The sequence below is a fragment of the Salminus brasiliensis genome, chromosome 3 (assembly GCF_030463535.1).
Source record: "Salminus brasiliensis chromosome 3, fSalBra1.hap2, whole genome shotgun sequence".
Taxonomy (NCBI): domain Eukaryota; kingdom Metazoa; phylum Chordata; class Actinopteri; order Characiformes; family Bryconidae; genus Salminus; species Salminus brasiliensis.
The window spans coordinates 48,344,897-48,364,623 of record NC_132880.1 but is presented as its reverse complement, the minus strand read 5'-3'; the positions used below and the strand labels follow the sequence as shown (position 1 = coordinate 48,364,623).

At 43.2% G+C, this 19,727-nt stretch overlaps 1 protein-coding gene across 1 annotated transcript in view; it reads left to right on the top strand.

Annotated features, from left to right (window-relative positions):
* shisa9b (shisa family member 9b) overlaps positions 1-7,407 on the top strand; it is a 66,206-nt gene extending 58,799 nt beyond the window's left edge. The window contains exon 4 of the mRNA XM_072676434.1: positions 3,800-7,407. Coding sequence (XP_072532535.1) covers positions 3,800-4,197 — 398 coding nt within the window. The 3' untranslated portion in view covers positions 4,198-7,407. The remainder of the gene's footprint in view (positions 1-3,799) is intronic.
* Positions 7,408-19,727: the final 12,320 nt, after the last annotated feature.

Sequence of the window (19,727 nt, the reverse complement as noted above, 5' to 3'; positions counted from 1 at the left end):
TAACTAATACTTTTAATAATAATGATTAGCAGAGGGAGCTAAATGCACAAACCTCTTCCCAATAAACACACTAACAAGGCTTTCTCTTCTCGACCTCCCCAGTGGCCTCTGGTTACGAGGCATGTAATCCTGGGAATTTTAATGCTCCAAATAGGACTCAGATTCATGGCCCTTGATTCTTTTTTTTTTTTTGTGAGGGGGACTGAAATGCAATCTGTAAGGTCGTAGCATTCGATTTTGCCAGACCTTGGCAAGGCTAAATGGAAATGGAAAAATTGTTACTTCAGTTTGAATGTTTTTCTGAGGGTCTGCTGCATTACTCTTCTGATAAATGCATTACCGGAGTTCTGCTGCCAAACTAAGTAGCAAATATGATACGCTGCTCTCCATCTGAATTGCAGCTGGCATATGTCAATTACAGCGGCTGCTTGCTTGTTCACGACAGAAAGCTTCAGAAAGTTCCTCTGATTTCTCTGCTTTTGATGAAGTAAAAGCAAAAGTATCTCATTTTTCTTGGTGATGGATTTCAGAAAATACACTACATGGACAAAAGTATTGGGACACATGCTCATGCATTGTTTCTTCCTGCTATATTTTACCTCTATCCTGCATTTGTTGGAGAAACTCTCTACTAGTCTCTACTGTCCAGGGAAGAAGGCTTTCTACTAGATTTTGGAAGAACATTGCTGTGAGGATTTGATTGCATTTCGTGACAAGAGCGTTAGTAAAGTCAAAACGTTGGACAGTCATCAACCCACCTTATTCCAGACTCCCCAATTCATCCCAAAAGTACTGGGTGGAGCTCCACCACCATCATTTCAGAGAACACAGTTCTTCCACTGCTCCACAGCTCCTCAATGCTGGGGGGCTTCATACCCCCTCTACTAGCCCACGCCTGGCATTTACATTTACATTTACATTGATGGCATTTAGCAGACGCTCTTATCCAGAGCGACTTACAACGTTATTGGCCAATGTAGTGTTAGGAGCCTTGCTCAAGGACACCCAGTGCGCAGCACCCAGTCACCCAGACTGGGAATCGAACCCCCAGTCTCCCACATGGTGTGGTAGCTCAGTGGCAGGTAGTGGTGTTATCTGTTGCACCACACCAACCACATTATAAGGCAGCATGGTGCCAATAGGTTCATGATCATCTTCTCCAGAGAGTCCTATTCTACTGATAATACTTCTCGACAGGTACTAGACAAGCAGCGAAGAGCGAAATCTCAAAAAGCTGCGTGCTTTACATTCATTAGTTCTATGGTCGCCTTATTGTATTGTGTTTAGCAATGTCTAAAACTTAGAGGTATCTTTTGAATTATTAGTCTATTCTAACTAGCTAAGGCTTTTCTTGGGTAAATAGCAAAGCACTTTGTAAGTCGCTCTGGATAAGAGCGTCTGCTAAATGCCATAAATGTAAAATGTAAATGTCATTACGAGGGGTGTCCACAAACATTTGGACATAGTATAGATGCCTGCTTTTCGCATTCATTGAGCCAGTCTTCCCACTGCAGTAAGTTTTCTTTAACGTTTAAAATAGAATGAGACAAGGACTACTTCGCATGAGCTCGACCGAAATCAGTTCATCTTCGGATGTCTGAACGTGAAGCTGGAAGCCAGCGGGAGAAACGGTACGTGTAATGGTGGAGACCTCTCACCGTGATATTCATCCACAGCTGATACCTCCCCGCTGGTAATCCACCGAAGAACTGCCTGTGCAGCCGGACCGTTAGGGAAACAAAAGGAGAAGCTTTGGAGAAGTTTTTCAAAGGCAAGCCGGCTCGGGAGACCCGTTCGGGAGACGGCAGCAGAGCTAAACTGTTTGGGCCGCCGCCGCCGCCACCGCTGTGCTGCCAGGGACTGGGTGGTCACTCTCTCCACTCTCTCTCTCTCTCTCTCTCTCTGATGTATGTTAATCTCAGGGTATTAATGTGAATGAAAGGGCCTTGTTCTCCCAGACGACCAGCCTGGTCTTCCCACTGCCTGCCTGCTTGTTTTGCAGGCCGCTCTTTTGCTGTAGCGAGGTGTCAGATCCATGCTAGTAGGGCCTCGGGAGGCTGTCAGGGTGGCTGGAAAGGTCACCTGAAGGATATTTAATTAAGAAGTATAAAATGTCATGAAGAACCGATGAAGACTTGAAGCATGCAGAGGCTTGCCCAATTAGGGCTTTGCGCAGTTTCAAGGTGATGCTCTGTGGGCACCGGTGTGTGAGCGGTAGGAAAATTACATCTCGCCCCGACTGGCTGGAGACAGGACCGGAAAACATGGACAGAACCAGATTTAAAGCCTAATGACGGATGATCAAGTAAGCACAAAACGCCTGACGAGTGCAACAGCAAATTCAGACAAACAAATTAGTGTGGATTTGACAATTTCTCAAGAGACCGGAAACCTTAAGCTGTGTTTTTGAATGATCTACCAGCTGCCAGGAGGCCGCATGTGTTCAAATAACGATAACATTCCAGATATTAATTATTTAGGGAATGCACATTAATAATGGAAAAAAGAAAAGGAAAATCTGGGGCAAATGAATTATTCAGGAGACATTTCACACCTTCAGACCATTTAAGTATCTTCATGTAGGGCCTGTTAAGACTTAACATTAAACCACTTGCCATATCAACAATTTCCCCCCCACCAACTGCTGCTTGTAGCTCCTTGTAGCTATGTAAATCAAGACCTCCTGGATAAGAATACAGTACGTCTGTGGGGAAATCAGTGCAGTGTTGGTGTCTCCAAGGAAGACCTCATAGCAGCGAAGGTTGCATTGAAAATCTCAGCATTTCCTTTATTTTAACAGTGTTGATCAGAAGACTGTACTCTTATTGCATTATGTGTTAAATATTCTCCTGTTTTGTTTCATTTCAACTGTTAATTATGTTACTTTTACATTATTTTTACCTTCCATCATGTTGCTTGAGCTCAAAAAAAAAAAAGCTACACTATATGAACCTCATGAATCTATTGGCACCATGCTGCCTAATGCCAGGCGTGGGCTAGAGGAGGGGTATAAAGCCCCCCAGCATTGAGCTGTGTTCTCTGGAATGATGGATGGTGGAGCTCCATCCAGTACATTTAGGATGAGGTGGGGTGGTGACCTCACTAATGCGTCTGTTGCTGAGTGCAATCAGATCCTCACAGCAATGCTCCTTCTCCAAATCTTGTAGAAGGCCTTCTTCCCTGGACAGTAGAGACAGTTACTCCAACAAAAGCAGGATCAGCTCTTTTTTATAGCCTTGATTTCAGAAGAAACAGTGAATGAACAGGTGTCCCAATACTTTTTTTTTTCATTTAGTGTTTCAAATATTTATATAAAATATCAATTTTGATCAAATTAAACTGACATTTATGTTGTAGGCTTAATGGAAATGTTACAGTACTGCATTCTTTATAGGAAATACAGTTTTATTGCGAAAGTTTGGACAACCTTTGCCACTACTTGAGAAGTTGTAAACGCAGCCTCTGTTGCTAATCTAACAAAACATTCAATATTTTATGTTTCAGATCATCCAGCATTCTAATGTCACTAACACTTGTCGTTAGTTTTAATACCCTTTATTTCAGAAGACAATAAATAAGCAGGTGTCCCAATACTTTTATAAAATATATATCTACAGATGGCGATTGAGGATGATTCTTAAAACCCACTTATGCAGTTTTTATGAAGATTCTGACACTCTCCACTGCTTCCTTATTTGGGACAGCGGTATCCATCAGTATACGAGCAGACATTGTTGAATACGGCTCACTGTTACTGTTCTTCAGCACTCACCTTCTTTCTTTCTGTTTATGCTCCCAGCGGAGAAGGCCAACGAGAACTTCTACGCGAACCGGAGGCACATGGCAGAGCTGTCGGCCAAAGGCACGCTCCCTCTGCAGCCGGTGCGGCTGGAGCCGGAGCCCACCAACCCGTACAGCCCAGAGATGCCGTGCCAAAAGCAGAACGGATACAGAGCCAAAAGCACCAAGGTGCACAGCTCACACCCGCTGCCCTACAGCTCCAACACCATCGCCACGACAGGCATGCTGAAGGGCTGGGAGGCAACAGAGACGCTGGGCCGCCGCCACACGTACGCCCCGAAGAGGCACAGTGCGTTGGTGGAGCAGGTCAACGAATTAACCTCCGCCCACAGCCAGCACTACCTGCCGCCGCACCCCTACTATGTCACCAACAGCAAGACCGAGGTGACGGTGTGAGGGGTTCTTTTGAGGGAGCCAGCTGAGCCCTTGCCAGAGTAGAGGATTTGGAAGCGAGGGAGCGGGACTTGATGGAGCAACAAGGAGTGGCTTATGGAAGCCCTGCATTGGCAGAGATGTCTGCATCGGCGTGGATGTCTATGTGCTTTCTTTCCTGCCGTCCGATGCCGAACGATGGTGGTACGCGGATGAGGACGGCACTGGACTCCTGCCCCATTCAGGCAGGGGGGATCAACCATTATATTGTGTACTATGTCTCTCTCTCTCTCTCTCTCTCTCTCTGTGTCCATAATGCAACATAACAATATGACCTATAGTAATGAGCTTACGACACAAACGAGCATAGTAGAGGCTGTCCAGCTGAGACAAGACCCAAGTTCCAATGCCAGATATTCAGTGCACCTGAGTCCACATCAAGACTCCACTGCAGGGCGAGGTGGTTCCACTTGGTGCAGCAAGTCTACCAATGCTGTATTTTGGGAGCCAATGCTGAAATGTGACAACAGCCACAAGAACACCAAACTGAACGGGGATTCTGGACGTTCCCAGGGCTGGTTCTCACACTGCTCTCGTAGTTCAGACGTAATTCAGACGTAGGTAGACTCAAAACCTCTCTGTAGCGGTACAGCTGATCCCACAAACGAAACTCTGGGCCCGTGCCTTTCCATGAAACCTGGCATCCACGAGCTTTGTGCTTTAAAAAAAGAAATAAAGCACATGCAGTCTTTCCTCAAGAACGGAGATGAATAAAGTATACTCACCTGTTGTTTACCGCCGTCGCATTTCAGTAGAAAATGTCGATGCCTAGTGCTCCAGAACACACTGGTTATTTTGCGCTCTCCATCACTGTAACTCAGTAGCTTCTGATGTGTCTGTCATCTATTTTTGTACCTGCAGGCGCAAATAAAGTAGATCGTAGGACTCCCAGAACATAATTGACACACGGCGTACGTTTCTGTTCGTTTTTTTGTTTTTTTTCGGTGTTGGAAGAGACTTTTTGAGGGCGTTGGAGTCGGTGAAGATTGGAGCAAACCCCAGATCAGATCGATCAGCCCTTCATGACCTCCATAATGTCAGATATTCCCTGAGAATAGGCCTCCATTGTGTACATTGTGTTGGAGGTACGGCATATCCCATACAGTGTGTACTGTAATTAAAAAGTCCCTGCAAATAAGCCTGGAAGGGAACTGAGCTTGAGAACATTGGCAATCCACAGATTCCTTGCTTCTTTAGGGCCATTTGGTCCAGCAGCTCAGTGTCCGTCTGCTTTCATTAGGCTACTTGCCAGCCTCTATTTGTTATGATGCAGATCTCACTGAAAGCAGCTGGTGTTGTATAAGGCTGGAACGCTGAACCGCTGACACTTGTTGGCACAATGGAACCAGAGTCAACCTGTGCCCACCTCTCTCTAAATTACATCATATTTATATAGGTCACCCAGTCATTTTTTAGTGTTGAAAGAAATGACTGTATCTGATGCTCTTACACCTTATAACCCCTATTCGTAATGGTGTACATAGGTCAGGCAGGTCTCTGCAGTATTTTTTAAGGCTTTCTATAGCCTCCGATATATTGGTTGGCTGGTATTATGGACAGATAACAAATGTCGATAACAAATGGATGTTTTTTGTTGGTAATGTAAAAAACTAATGGCCAATAGTTGATTTTTTGGTCCCAGAGATTCGAACACACGACCTCCTAATGAGGTACCAATAATGAATTACCCTTTATTCAGCTATACAGCAGCAATACCGACTATCGTGGTTGTAAGACATACAAAACCTAGACTTCAGCAGCACTGCAACATTTTATACACTCTACATTAAACTTTTTATGAAGCAAAATTACACATATGCCACTAAAAGTAAGCTAATTGCATAGCTCCACCCCCTAAGTTCTACATTATCCATATTATTTCACATGAATTTCATTTCATTATGAATTTCTACTGTTTCTCCTGAGCACTGGCAATAATACCCATCATTAAAGCTCTGGTTAACTATTAATATAGCTGTTGTATGGCATTTTCTGTATGAATATAATACAGTAATGGCAGATAGGCCGCACTCCATACTGTCTCTGATACCCGTAGTGTAGTTACACACTAATAATCACGTCATAACATGTCGTAGCTGACTTATTCAATGTTACAGATGGCTTACAGTAGTACAGCTTGTGTTAAAACACCTACACTATATGTCCAAATGTTTGAGGACACCCCTTCTAATGAATGCATCTAGCTACTTTAAGCTGCACCCATTACTAGATGACATAGATGACACATGCACAGCTGGTCTAGTCCCTGTAGAGAAATACTGCCAATAGAATAGGACCTCTGGATATACGGATAAACATGAAGCTATTGGCACCATGCTGCCTAACGCCAGGCGTGGGCTAGAGGGCTATAAAAGCCCCCCAGCGCCGAGCTGTGGAGCAGTGGAACTGCTGATGGTGCCCCATCCATCCATTATTTTTGGGATTATGTATGCTGTACTACCGTAAAGCTACTGTAACAGTGTCTTGATCACCAGTAGTTACATTGTTATTACACAGTTATTAGACACACTTACCATAAAAAGGGATTGGCCATATTGTTATTATCATAATTTTAAGATCTTCAAAATGTCAGGATCAGCCCCCCAAACATTTCCAGATCAGTTGTGCCCTATGTATTTGCATTTCTGGCCATCATACAAAAACATATGAATACATTTTTAATTATTAAGTATTTTCAAATACTTTATGCATAATCAGAACTTACTGTATTTTATTAAATCAGAAGGTAAACATGAGCATTAAAACACTAAAACTAAAACTTTGCATCTCCATTTTTGCTGTTTTTGACTCTTTTTTATGTGAATCTGATGAATCTAGTTCTTTAAATTGAGTCAGAATTGTATTAAAAATAGACCAATAGAAATGTTCCAAAATGACTTGGGATATAATTATTTTACATTGACTTCCATTGATTTTTTTTCTTCCCCTGTAAAATTGCCATTTTGGAGACACAAGGTTTTTGCTCTGCATTTACTTTAGCTTAAAGCTGGATTGATGTGTATGACTGGCTAAATCTCATTTCTCTAAGTGGTGGGACACTGTTATGGAAATGAATGGGCCACACTGACATGAAGCTATGAAGTTGTCATTACACCCTTAGAGATGGCATTAGTCTCCAGAATCAGGAAGGAGCTAAAGAGCCGCTGTACCCCCCCCCCCCCCCCCCCCCCCCAGGAAGTTCCACATTACGTAGTGTACCAGCAGCATGTGATGATGCTGAACTCCACTCCAAATGCTCTTTCCCACGCTATATAAAGCACCGCTGATGTGATTTGCCATGTGTTGCACAGAGCCCCCTGCCAAATGATGCAGGGCTTGCCGACACTTTAACTGCACGTCTTCATCATGCCACTCAAGCCCGGCTCTGTGCGTCACCACCGCACTGCTGCGACCAAAGCAGCACTTAAAGCTGAAATAATGGCTGCGGCTTTGATATCCGCTCAGTCCACTTAACGTCTTGTTAGGGGGCCTGCTGTACGTGACCTAATGACTCACAGTACACCTCAGAGTCATTCACGTACAAGAACAAGGGAACATTCCCCTGAATTACTGCAGCTTTTATATTATTTATTTTTTTATATTTTTCCGGACTCTCCTAAATACACTCCTAAACATGAAGGTGCTTGAGATGGTTCTTTGAGCGATGCCATAGCAGAACCATGTTTGTAATGAATTCTACTGGTAAAGACCCTTCACATCAAATCAAGGGGCTTTAGACCTTTAAACGAGTCCGTACTCAGAACCAATTCTGGGCTCGTTTAGGAAGAAGAATCCCATACTCACCGTTGATCGATTTTTTTGAGCATCACTGTTTTTAGAACCCAGGCTCTTCCATTTACCGTTTTCCCTCATTTTCCTTAAATTGAAACACGCAGGCAGTGAAGAGCGGCGCTTTCTGGAGTCATGACATTTCACTGTGCAGGAACACCCTCAAACAAAAGGCCATAGGTGAAGGTTTTTTAGCCATGCAGGCGATAAATCGAAGCAGTTGCAGTTGACCAAATGAACCAATCACGCAACCCTACAAGAGTTGATAGCTTCCTCATGCCCAGCAGATCCCAATCCCAGACCAACGATTTCAGGAGGACCAGAGATTGGTGTTCTGGACTGCACCAGGCCTCGAAAAACAGCTTTCAACTATGACCAAACGAACCGAACTCTCAGATCAAGTGGACTTGGGTCCAGAAAAAATGCTAATGTGAAAACGGCATAATACAAACGTTGGGCGACCATTCACCAATTCACCAATATCCTCTTACATTTCTTGAGAAATGTTCTGACCAGGTCAGATTCATGTTTTTGAGAAGTAGAATTGTTCATAGCTGGATGTGATGGATCCCATCATCCTCACAAAGTGAACACTTCCCAAATAAGAGAAAACTGCATAATTAAAAACTGTCATTTCTTCTTGAGGGTGGTTGGTGAATGAGATCATGGTTCGTTATAAAACCAAAAGTGGTTCTTCTATGGTATCACCCAAAGAACCATTAGAAGGTCCTTCTTTTTTATAAGTGTACCCTGTAAAAGTGGTTCATCAGCTCAACCTAACCCTTAAAAAATCAACAAATTCAGGTTACTTCATTATTATTTAATTAGCCGAAAGACAAGATCCCCTTTAACGCAGCTGAGCTGCTCTCAGAAATGCTGATTATTGTATCATTTTCCTGTGTTTGACTGTTTTGTTGCTGATTAATATTCAGTAGCTTGATTGCCTCCATTCTCTGTTCCTCAAAACGGTGGTCGGAGCAAGCTGAACCTGTTAAGCTATGATGAACAAATAAGAACTCTTCATCATCTTTTTTTTTTCCAGAGTGTGAACTAGAACATTATCAATGCAATCAACTCTGTGTTCTGATGTGCAAAACTCTGTTGTGCAAAAGGGCTGACCTTCATAGAGAAACACTAGAACTGTGATTAGAACCCGTGCATTTTCCCCGGCGAACCAAGTGCAGTTAAAGCTTGTTTAGAAGATGGGATAGGACTCACCCAGCAAACGGCTGTGGATCCCACGGTTGCAGACTTCGGTGTGTTTTATGAGACGTCATTATCCTCCTTAAAAAGCTCTGAGCGAATTGCCCTTTAGCCGACACTCTTAAAGCTACAGGTGCTACAGGTGTTTTTTTTTGAGCGATGCCACAGAAGAACCATGTTTAGCTCTATAGAGAACCATATGCAGGAAGTTCCAGGCGAATGTTTGGATGCACCTTGTTGAAATGCTTAAAAGCATTAGATGCAAATGGTATGGTGACACTGGATCGATTAATGATTAGCAAACTTTTTATTAGGAGAAACTGTAAAATAATTTTTAAGAAAAAAAAACAACAAATAAGCGATTCGGGCAAAATCGGTTGGAGGTACTGTATGCCGGTTTGCTGTCCAGCCCGAGTTCGTCCAATCATGTTTGTTTATCCATTTCAGATCTCTGCTGTTCTGATTTGTCAACACATTCACTTTGCAAATTGTAATACCTCAAGACTTCAATGTAGAAACCCCATTTCTTTATGTTCTGGATATGTAACCCATTGAAAACATCATTCCTGTAGGCTTCTACAATGTCATACTTGGAAAAAAACACAAGACCATATTAGGGACACACAGGTACCCACTTCAGTTAGGATGTTGAGGTTTGGGGGCCGTTCAAGTTGGCCTAAGTTGCAGGTTGATGATTTGGTCATATAGGCTATTATATAGGTATTTCCACCCCTACACGTACACACTACCACAGTCCAACAATTAGGCCTACTAGACCGTCTCCCCCATCCTTGCCGCCCCCCAGCTACGGCTTCCTAACCGTGTGTCCCCAGTGTCCTCTATCTCTATTTAGAAAACACAAATATGGTCACCCCTAGCATTTGGATCAGGTGTTTTTAAGATGATGAACAGCCCACATTCAACCAAACTGTGTCCAAACCTTTGACTGGTACTGAATGTGCGAAGATGAAGCCTTTAGAGGTTCAAAGAAATCAATGTGATCTCCCACAATGTACTGGAAACATTGTAGCTCACTACAACAGCTAAATGTGGACCACTATGCATTGCGAGTACAACTCCCGGCAGTTCGCCGGCTTCTTTGTGTAATATGATATAGATATATCTATCTATCTATATATATATATATATATATATATATATATATATATATATATATATATATATATATATGTTTCTAAACATATTTTCGTAACGTCTATATATATATATATATATATATATATATATATATATATATATATATATATATATATTAATATATAGACGTTACGAATATATGTTTAGAAACATATATATATATATATCTATATATATAATGATAAAAAAGATGCTTAACAGTGCTGTCGCTAAGCAACAGATAGTGTAACGAAAAGGGTCTGCAAGCCCATGTAGTAGCCCATAACAGGTGAAGCCGCTTGCCTAATTAGCCAGGTGTATCCAAACTTTTGACTGGTACTGAATGTGCGAAGATGATAAATTGGTTCTTTACCAATTTAAAGGTTCTTCAGACTCATTCAGAGATGGTTCTTCGACGGTGTCTCTCAAAGAATCCTTCGTAGCCCTTTTGTTTTCGTTTTCAAGAGTGTATTCAAGTGAATAGTCGGCTCCACAGTGGAGCTGGGCGATATGATCTCAATATCAGTATCACAGTAAATTGAACATTTTATCTCGATTAATAATTAATCAACTTTTTATTAGGAGAAACTGTCAAATAATTTTTAAGAATAAAAAAGAACTAAGCAATTTGGGCAAAATTACATCGGTTAGAGGTTCTGTATGCCGGTTTGCTTTCATTGTTGATCAACTGCCCAGCTCTACTCCACAGCCTTTGGTGCATTTGTTGGTTCGTCCAATCATGTTTGTTTATTTGTTTGTTTATTCATTTCAGATCTATGCTGTTGTGATTTGTCAACACATTCACTTTGCAAATTGTAATACCTCAAGACTTCAATGTAGAAACCCCATTTCTATATGTTCTGGATATGTAACCCATTGATAACATCATTCCTGTAGGCTTCTACAGTGTCATACTCGGAAAAAAACACAAGCCGGATGAATAGTGATACGATAGCTAGATATTCCTAAGTAGCTTCATAGTTGCTGAACCGAGTAAGTGGTGGAGTTTAGTTGTCTGTTTTGTAATTCACATATCAGAAGTGACGCTATCTGGAGGATCGCTCGATTGCGCATCGAAAAACAGTCATGATAACATAGGCATACTCATAACAAGCGCTGGATTATTCTGTGGTCGCCGTCTTTCGCAAACCGTACGTCCGTTCGGTATCGGATACATCGTACGCCTCTGTGGACCTAAACGTGTTCCTCACTGGAGACAATCTGGGCCAAACAGAGAACCGTTATCTCATCCTACTGCCTGTGGATATACTGTATATCTTCTCTACTGGATGACAGCCTTTTTTTTTAAGATTCTACATGTACCATTTCTATGTGCAAGTTGCGAAAATGAAGCACTGTTGTATTGTTCATGTCACAATACTTCTTCTTTACAATAAATGTCTCTTCTCAGTCCTTGTCCCAATTCGTTTTGCTGTATCTTGATAAGAGACAAATTCTTACAGGGGTCTTACAGCGCGTAGGTCCCCCCATGTGCTACCTGAACCCCTTAACACAGCAAGGCCTATTACACACTAAGGTGTATTACTCAGTAACTACATGGACCTCTGTACAATCTTGTGAGGCTATTTTTTGGCAACAGAAGTTTGTAATAACACTTTAGGCCTTTTAGGGGTTACCAGATCTGACCATTTGAGGCATGGACCCCACAAAACAGACCTCTGAAGGTACCCTGTGTTATCTGGCACCATCCTTTTGTTGTAAGCAGGGGCCTTCATTAGCACCCTTGACCCTGACACTGGTTCACCAGTTTGGAAGGTACTTTTGGAAGGTACTGACCACTGCATACCATAAGAGGACACCCCACAAGACTTGCCTGATGTTCTGGAGATGTACTGACCCAGTCATTGTCTAGAACATCACATTTTGGTTCTTGTCACAGTGTCTCAGATTCTTAGGCTGGCCCATTTTGATAAAGATGGGTTCTTAAAGGTTCTTCACACTTGGCTTCACAGATGGTTCTTCGATGGTGTCTCTCAAAGAATCCTTTGTAGCCCTTTCGTTTTCAAGAGTGTATTCAAGTGAATAGTTGGCTCCACAGTAGAGCTGGGCGATATGATCTCAATATCAATATCACAGTAAATTGAACATTTTATCTCGATTAATAATTAATAAACTTTTTATTAGGAGAAACTGTCAAATAATTTTTAAGAATAAAAAAAAAACCCAAATAAAGCAATTTGGGCAAAATTACATCGGTTAGATAATTTGGTTCTTGTCTCAGTGTTTCAGATTCATAGGCTGGCCCATTTTTCCTGCTTCAACACCTTCATCGCCTTCAAGAACTGACTGTTCACTCACTGCCTAATATGTAGATCCACCCCTTGACCCTTTGAAATGACTGTAGATCAAGATGATTAATGTTTTTCACTTCACCTGACAGTGGTACTAATGTTATGGCTGATGTATGATGTTGTATGATGCTGCGTCGTTCATCTACAGCTTATTAAACGCTACATTAGTCTTTGTGTCCCAGAATTCAAGATGCTGGTCCACGCTGAGGCTCAGGGCTCCAACCGGGTTCCTAATCAGCTAATAAAAAGCACCCAGCTCACTCTCTTGCTCTCTTTAATGAGAGTTAATCTGCTCGTCTACTACAATCATTTAGCGCCGGAGTCGATTCATTCAGCAAAGGGAGAAGTGCCCTTTCTTTCCAAGTAGTCTCAGCCCTTAATTAAAGCCAAATTTGTCCCGTCCATTTTATGAAGAAGGAACACCGCTGACCTTTAAAAGGAAATTGTTCTGGTCTCCTTTATCTTTATCCATCAGCGGGAGCTTCGTCGTTTGTGAGCAGACTTCTGTAAATGTTTGCCTGAACAAAGTGGAACAAGGATAAGGAATCAGGCCAAAGAGCTGGATGCTCCAGTGTTTATTTTCCTGGGCTTCTGAACTCCCCTTTTTTTTAACCCGGGGGTGGCATTGGGAAGCCTTCGGGAAGGAAGCTGGAGGGGGCGCATCCTATTGGCATGCAGACTGGAGCCCTGTTATTACCACAAACCATACACTAAGAGACAGAGAGAGAGAAAAGGGTCAATAACGACTTATCTCCTTTCAAGGCCAAAACCGGACGAGGCGTGGACGGCTGCTTTTTGATTTTTTTGGTATTATTAGGGATGTAACAGTACGTGTATCCTTGCTGAACCAACGCTACGGAGAGTGGACATCGGAGAATGGAGAATACACAGGGAATTATTACTGCAGCGTCCAGGCAGTGAACCGAGTCTGGACAACGCCATGCAGAACCACATTTCACAAGTTCTGTGAGTTTCACCTACAAACCTTAAGCTGTAAACTCTTAGCAAGTCACGTTTTGCATGGCATTCTGGGAATTGTAGTACCATATCACTATGGGAACTGCAACTGAACTGGATGCTTTAGAGCACTTTTGACTACGTCCGAATCATAAAGTGGAATTTCAAGGGCTTTTAAGGGCACTGTAATCTCCCACAATGCACCGGAAACTTCAAGTGAACATCGTAGCTCACTACAACAGCTAAATGTGGACCACAATGCATTGCGACTACAACTCCCAGCAGCCCACTGGCCTCGCCACCTGATTTCCGAGTGGCTGTGGTCCGAAAGGCTGTTAATATAAATAATCGTATCTAAATGTATATTCTGCCTATAAATATATACATATATAAAGATAAAAATATGCTGTTTCTAAGCAACAGATAGTGTAACGAAAAGTGTCTGGAAGCCCATAAAGTAGCCCATAACAGGTGAAGCCGCTTGCCTAATTAGCCTGTCGGTTCAGCTAGATGGCTCCCCCTTGCCAGCTGCAGGTGCCATCAGACCACGCCCTCAATTTCGGAATTGTGCATGACAAGTGTTTCCGATATTCTGGCCATTTTCCATCTCATTTCAACTCGTGGAAAAATTTGTGGTGGATCAAACAAAGATAGTGTGTTGGAATGTGTGGAAACACGTTGAACATTCGAACGTTTACAAACCACAGGCTGTTCAGACCACCTCAGGGGGGCGCTATATGACATTAGGTGGAACAAACTGTAACTTGCACGACTGTTTGAAATCAATGAAGAGAAATCTGGGTTAAATCTGGGTCTCAGCAGGAACCGCTGTCCTTGATTAACCTTGAAGGGGTTCTTCAAATTGAAGCTGTGGAGGAACTTTTCTTGAAGGTTCCTCGAAAGGTTCCTCAAAGTGGTAGAAACTCCGGATCAGATGTAGCTGAACATAAATCTTCTAATTATGAAGAAAGTAGTGAGATCTTGTCGGTGAGCTAGTCTGAAGAACAGAGCTCGGTCGGTTCCTCCCGGTTTCTCCTGGACGCCCCCCAGTCCAGCCAGCACAGCGTGGAGGATGTGTTCAACTCCATCAGCAGCAGCAGCAGCAGCAGCAGCAGCAGCAGCTCACCTGATTTACCATTGTAGTATATTCATTGGCTTTGCAGATGTAGAAAAGAAAGGGGGCCCCGTTTCTTGACCAAATCTACACAAATTGAACAGACATAAGATGCTGTTTAGATTTGGACATCCCGTTGGGCAGACGTGTCAGTGATTTAAACGCTGTCCAGATGTGGCCATGGACCACTTAGGTAATGGGGGAGCTAATGGCTGTTCCCTATGGATGAAATGTAAACATTCCATATATGGCAACATTCCAACAGAATGTGGCGTGAAATAAGGTATAAAAACTCAAGGTATTCCTAAGTCGGGGAGAGAGAGACCGAAGGGCACCTAGAATTGGCAGACTCTCTCCACACTGTTCTTTCGATTGCAATAAAATATATTATTGTTACAACTAAAGACGGTGGCTACAGACTCTCCTTTTTGAATAACAAGTCCATCTCCAGAGGAAGACGAACCGAGACGACACCATCATTAAGCCCTAATTTACCACCAAACCAGGTGTTGATCTGAGGAGAACTCTAAATAATACTAGACTCCATGAGAGAGGAGAACTTTGGAGATGTTCTAATGATGAACACAGTGATGGAGAACCACGAATGTCATTAGTGTGGCGTTCCAATTAGTGCAGTGCGAACCGAACCGAACCCCTACCTCCTATAAACTGCAGTGAATTATACAGTGACTTGGGAAAAGGAATGGCCACAAAACACACTCCAGTTTTTAACACCAAAAAAAAGAAGGGCTTTGTCCTGAAGCAGTGCTGTTTCCTGTGTGGGACGCTGAAGTATTAACCTACATACCAAGGTAAAATTGCACATCAACAGAGTGTCTGCTGGCTGTCATTTTTAAAAGTTCCCCTCCTCTGTGGCAAGGGTAGACCTGCTTCTCTCAGCTGCCAAAAGTCTGTCTCACCTGCCTAGGGCATGGCCTCATTACAGTAGCTGATTATAGTCTTGCGATAATTAAGGCCAGTGCAAAGCTGTTTAGAAATTCGGATAATTTACCTCCACAGTAGAAGACGAGACCTCCCCGAGAGTCGTTTGCCACACGGCTGCAGACCTCGGGATGGAATTAGCAAATGTAATAGCAAACGCTTTGAGCGTTCGACCTTCAGGTGGACAAAATATTAGCATGTTATACAAGACGGCTTCAGGAGTCAGGAGACGCGCTCAAGGTGAGACGCTGTGACTGTGCAGTTTCTCACATCTCAAAGGACAGAAAGGGAGGAACTGATGGGATCGACTGCATAGCCTGGGGAGACACACACAGCCACCGTGGTTAGGATGTTGTGGCTGGGGGGCTTAAAGTAGGCCTAGGTCCAAGGCAATAGGACCAAGGCAATGTGTATGTGTGGGAGGGTGTGTGTGGGAGTGTGTGTGTGTGTGGGAGTGTGTGTGTGTGGGAGTGTGTGTGTGTGTGGGAGTGTGTGTGTGTGGGAGTGTGTGTGTGTGTGTGTGGGAGTGTGTGTGTGTGGGTGTGTGGCAGCTATAATAATTAATAACATTAATACATAACCATCTCCTCGTTTACCCAAACTACTAATAAAGTAGGAAAGTGCATTTCCTAAACACAAAATAGCTCCCCATCTGACATGGATTCCACTTCCAGACGGTTGCTAAGTTGTTGCTACATGGTTCCAGGTGGATTCAATGGTGTTGCTAGCTGGTTGCTATGATGTTGCTATGTGGTTGCTATGGTATCCCAGATGGTTGCTATGGTATCCTAGATGGTTGCTATGGTGTTGCTAGCTGGTTGCTATTGTTTTGATGTTGCTAGCTATTTGCTATTGTTTCCTAGGTGGTTGCTAGGTGGATGCAAAGTGGATGCTATGTTATCCCAGATGATAGCTATAGTGTGTTGATAAGTTGTTATAATGTTGCTATGTGGTTGCAGAGTGGTTGCTATGGTATCCCAGATGGTTGCTATGGTGTTGCTGGCTGGTTGCTATGGTGTTGATAAGTGGTTGTTTTGTTGTTGCTATGTGGTTGCAAGATGGTTGCTATGGTATCCCAGATGGTTGCTATGGTGTTGCTAGTTGGTTGCTATTGTGTTGATAAAAGGTTGTTATGATGTTGCTAGGTTGTTGCTATTGTTTCCCAGGTGGTTGCAAAGTGAATGCTATGTTATCCCAGATGATTGCTATGGTGTTAAGTGGTTGTTATGATGTTGCTATTTGGTTGCTAAGTTGCTAGGTGATTGCTATTGTTTCCCTGGTGGTTTGAAAGTGGTTGATTTGGTATCCAAGATGGTTGCTATGGTGTTGCTGGCTGGTTGCTATGGTGTTGATAAGTGGTTGTTATGTTGTTGCTAGGTGATTGTTATTGTTTCCCAGGTGGTTGCAAATTGGTTGCTATGGTATCCCAGACGGTTGATTTGGTGTTGCTAGCGGTTTGCTATGGTGTTGATAAGTGGTTGTTATGTTATTGCTATGTGGTTGCAAGATGGTTGCTATGGTATCCCAGATGGTTGATATGGTGTTGCTAGCTGGTTGCTATTGTGTTGATAAAAGGTTGTTATGATGTTGCTAGGTGGTTGCTATTGTTTCCCAGGTGGTTGCTAGGTGGTTGCAAAGTGAATGCTATGTTATCCCAGATGATTGCTATGGTGTTAATAAGTGGTTGTTATGATGTTGCTATGTGGTTGCAAAGTTGCTAGGTGATTGCTATTGTTTTCCTGGTGGTTGCAAAGTGGTTGCTATGGTATCCCAGATGGTTGCTATGGTGTTGCTGGCTGGTTGCTATGGTAGTTATTATGTTGTTGCTATGTGGTTGCTATTGTTTCCCAGGTTGTTGTTTGGTGGTTGCAAAGTGGATACAATGGTATCTGAGGTGATTGCTATGGTGTTGCTAAGTGGTTGCTAGGTAGTTGCTATGGTGTTACTAAATGGCTTTTCAGGTTGTTGCTGCAGTGTTGCCAAGTGATTCCTGTGGTGCTGCTAAGTGGGCAGTAAACGGTTGCTAAAATATCCCACATGGTTGCTATGGTATCCCAGGTGGTTACCGTGGGTGTTGCTAAATTCTTTGCCAGATGGCTGCTACAGTGTTGCAAGGTGATTGCAAGGGTATTTCAGGCAGTTGTTATGGTGTTGTTTAGTGGTTAATAAGGTGTTGCTCAGTGGTTGCAAGGCAGTTGTTATGGGATCCTAGTTGGTTGCTATGGTGCCTCAGTCGGTTGGCAAATGCTTTGCAATGCAGAACCATAATAAAAATAATAATAATAATAATAATAATAATAATAATAATAAAGTCAGTTACTATGTGTGATTGATTTGATTATTTGAAATTATTTTGGATCTTTCCAAATATTTGGTCGACTTGGTTCCACCTTTTTTATCTAGAACCTTTATCTAGATATGTGTTTATTTACTCTCTCTCTCTCTCTCTCTCTCTCTCTCTCTCTCTCTCTGGAGAACAGTTTGATCCATTTTCACATGTAAGCTGCAGGTACATATAGAGCAGGTGTGGTGGTGAGAAGGCGGGGCTTAAGGAGGCGTGTTTTAGAGCCGTGTACAGAACGTGTGGTGGCCGCAGAAGCAAACACTGATGTGAAATCAATGAGAAATCCAGGCTGGACGGGGGAGGACATGTGTGGATAAAGAGGACATACGGTCACCCTGGTGTATCCTGGCTGCAGATGTCCTGACACTGAAGCACATTCCTGCTCTGAAGCAGCAGAGCTGAGCCGTGCAGGTAGAAGGCAAATGTGTTCTCCCCTGTCTTTCATCACAGCTGCACAGACAAAGGCACAAAAGCTCAGGGTGGGGAGGGAATTTACATTTTCCTCGACTTCCAGTGGCTTTAATGGTCTCCCTGTCCGCAGGTGCATGGCGCCATGGCAGCAATTTCATAATGTCAGGACGAAGAGAGTCATGTGTTGTTTTTGTGCCAGTATTGGCAGTAAGAGCAGCGGAATTGAGCCGAGGAAGAGCAGAAATGCTCAGATGGAGTCAATAACTCCACCTTCTTAACCAGGTTCGCAAAAAGCTTGGGATACTTGATTGGATGCCCTTAGTAACTTCGCAAAGAGAAGCATATCCCACTACAGGAAAGGTGCCCTACATGCCCGTCGCCCTACATGACAGTGTGCATGTACAGGCAGACATGCTTTCAAATCTCATGTCACTGGAAATGGGTCACACTCTATTTTAGATAGACTTGCACAAATACAATGACCAAAGCTGACCGAGTTTCAAGGCCAGTTTATTTAAATGGGGCAATGTCACTTGGGCTTGATGTTTGCCACCCGTTAGCACTGAAAATCGCCTCCAAATCCAGCAGCATGCTCTCCATAAATCCAATCACATTCATTATATCTGTTTACCTTCTCTTAACCCACTTATCTGGCCTGACCTGATGGAAGACTGACCAGCGTGGTCCCCTGTACCTGCATAAGACCAGCTGCCACCCGGCTTACCCTTGCCACCCGTGTCAGACCGGTTGCACACCCTCCTGCCACGGCTACCTGCCTAATGACTATGCTAAAGTACATGGACTCAACTTTACGTGGTCTGACAGACACTCGGTGGCTGAGCTGCTCTCTGTGAGCTGTTCCTCCTAAACTCTTCCACTGTTCAATAATAACACCACTCACAGCTGATGGAGGAAGATCTAGGAGGGAGGAAATTTCACCAGCTGACTTGTTGATGTTGGTGCAGCGGTGTCTCCTATTACATACAGAACCACGCTGGAGTTCAGTGGGCTCTTTAGAACCTCCCGTTCTTTCACTGATGCTCATATCTGAGAGCATAGAGTCAAGTGAACGGGCTTAGGAGGGTTTTCCACTGTTTTCAGGCTCATTTAGTAGACTGGCTCATCCAGGTTTGCTTGCTTTCCCTCTTATATTGCTGCCACTCGGTCAGGCTTTTTGTAACTTGGACACAGCTGGAATTTGGCATCCGCTTTTATCCCAGGAAGCACACCTGCCCGGAGAGCAGAGAGGGTGAAGGGAATTGCTCAAAAGCCCAACAGTGGCAGC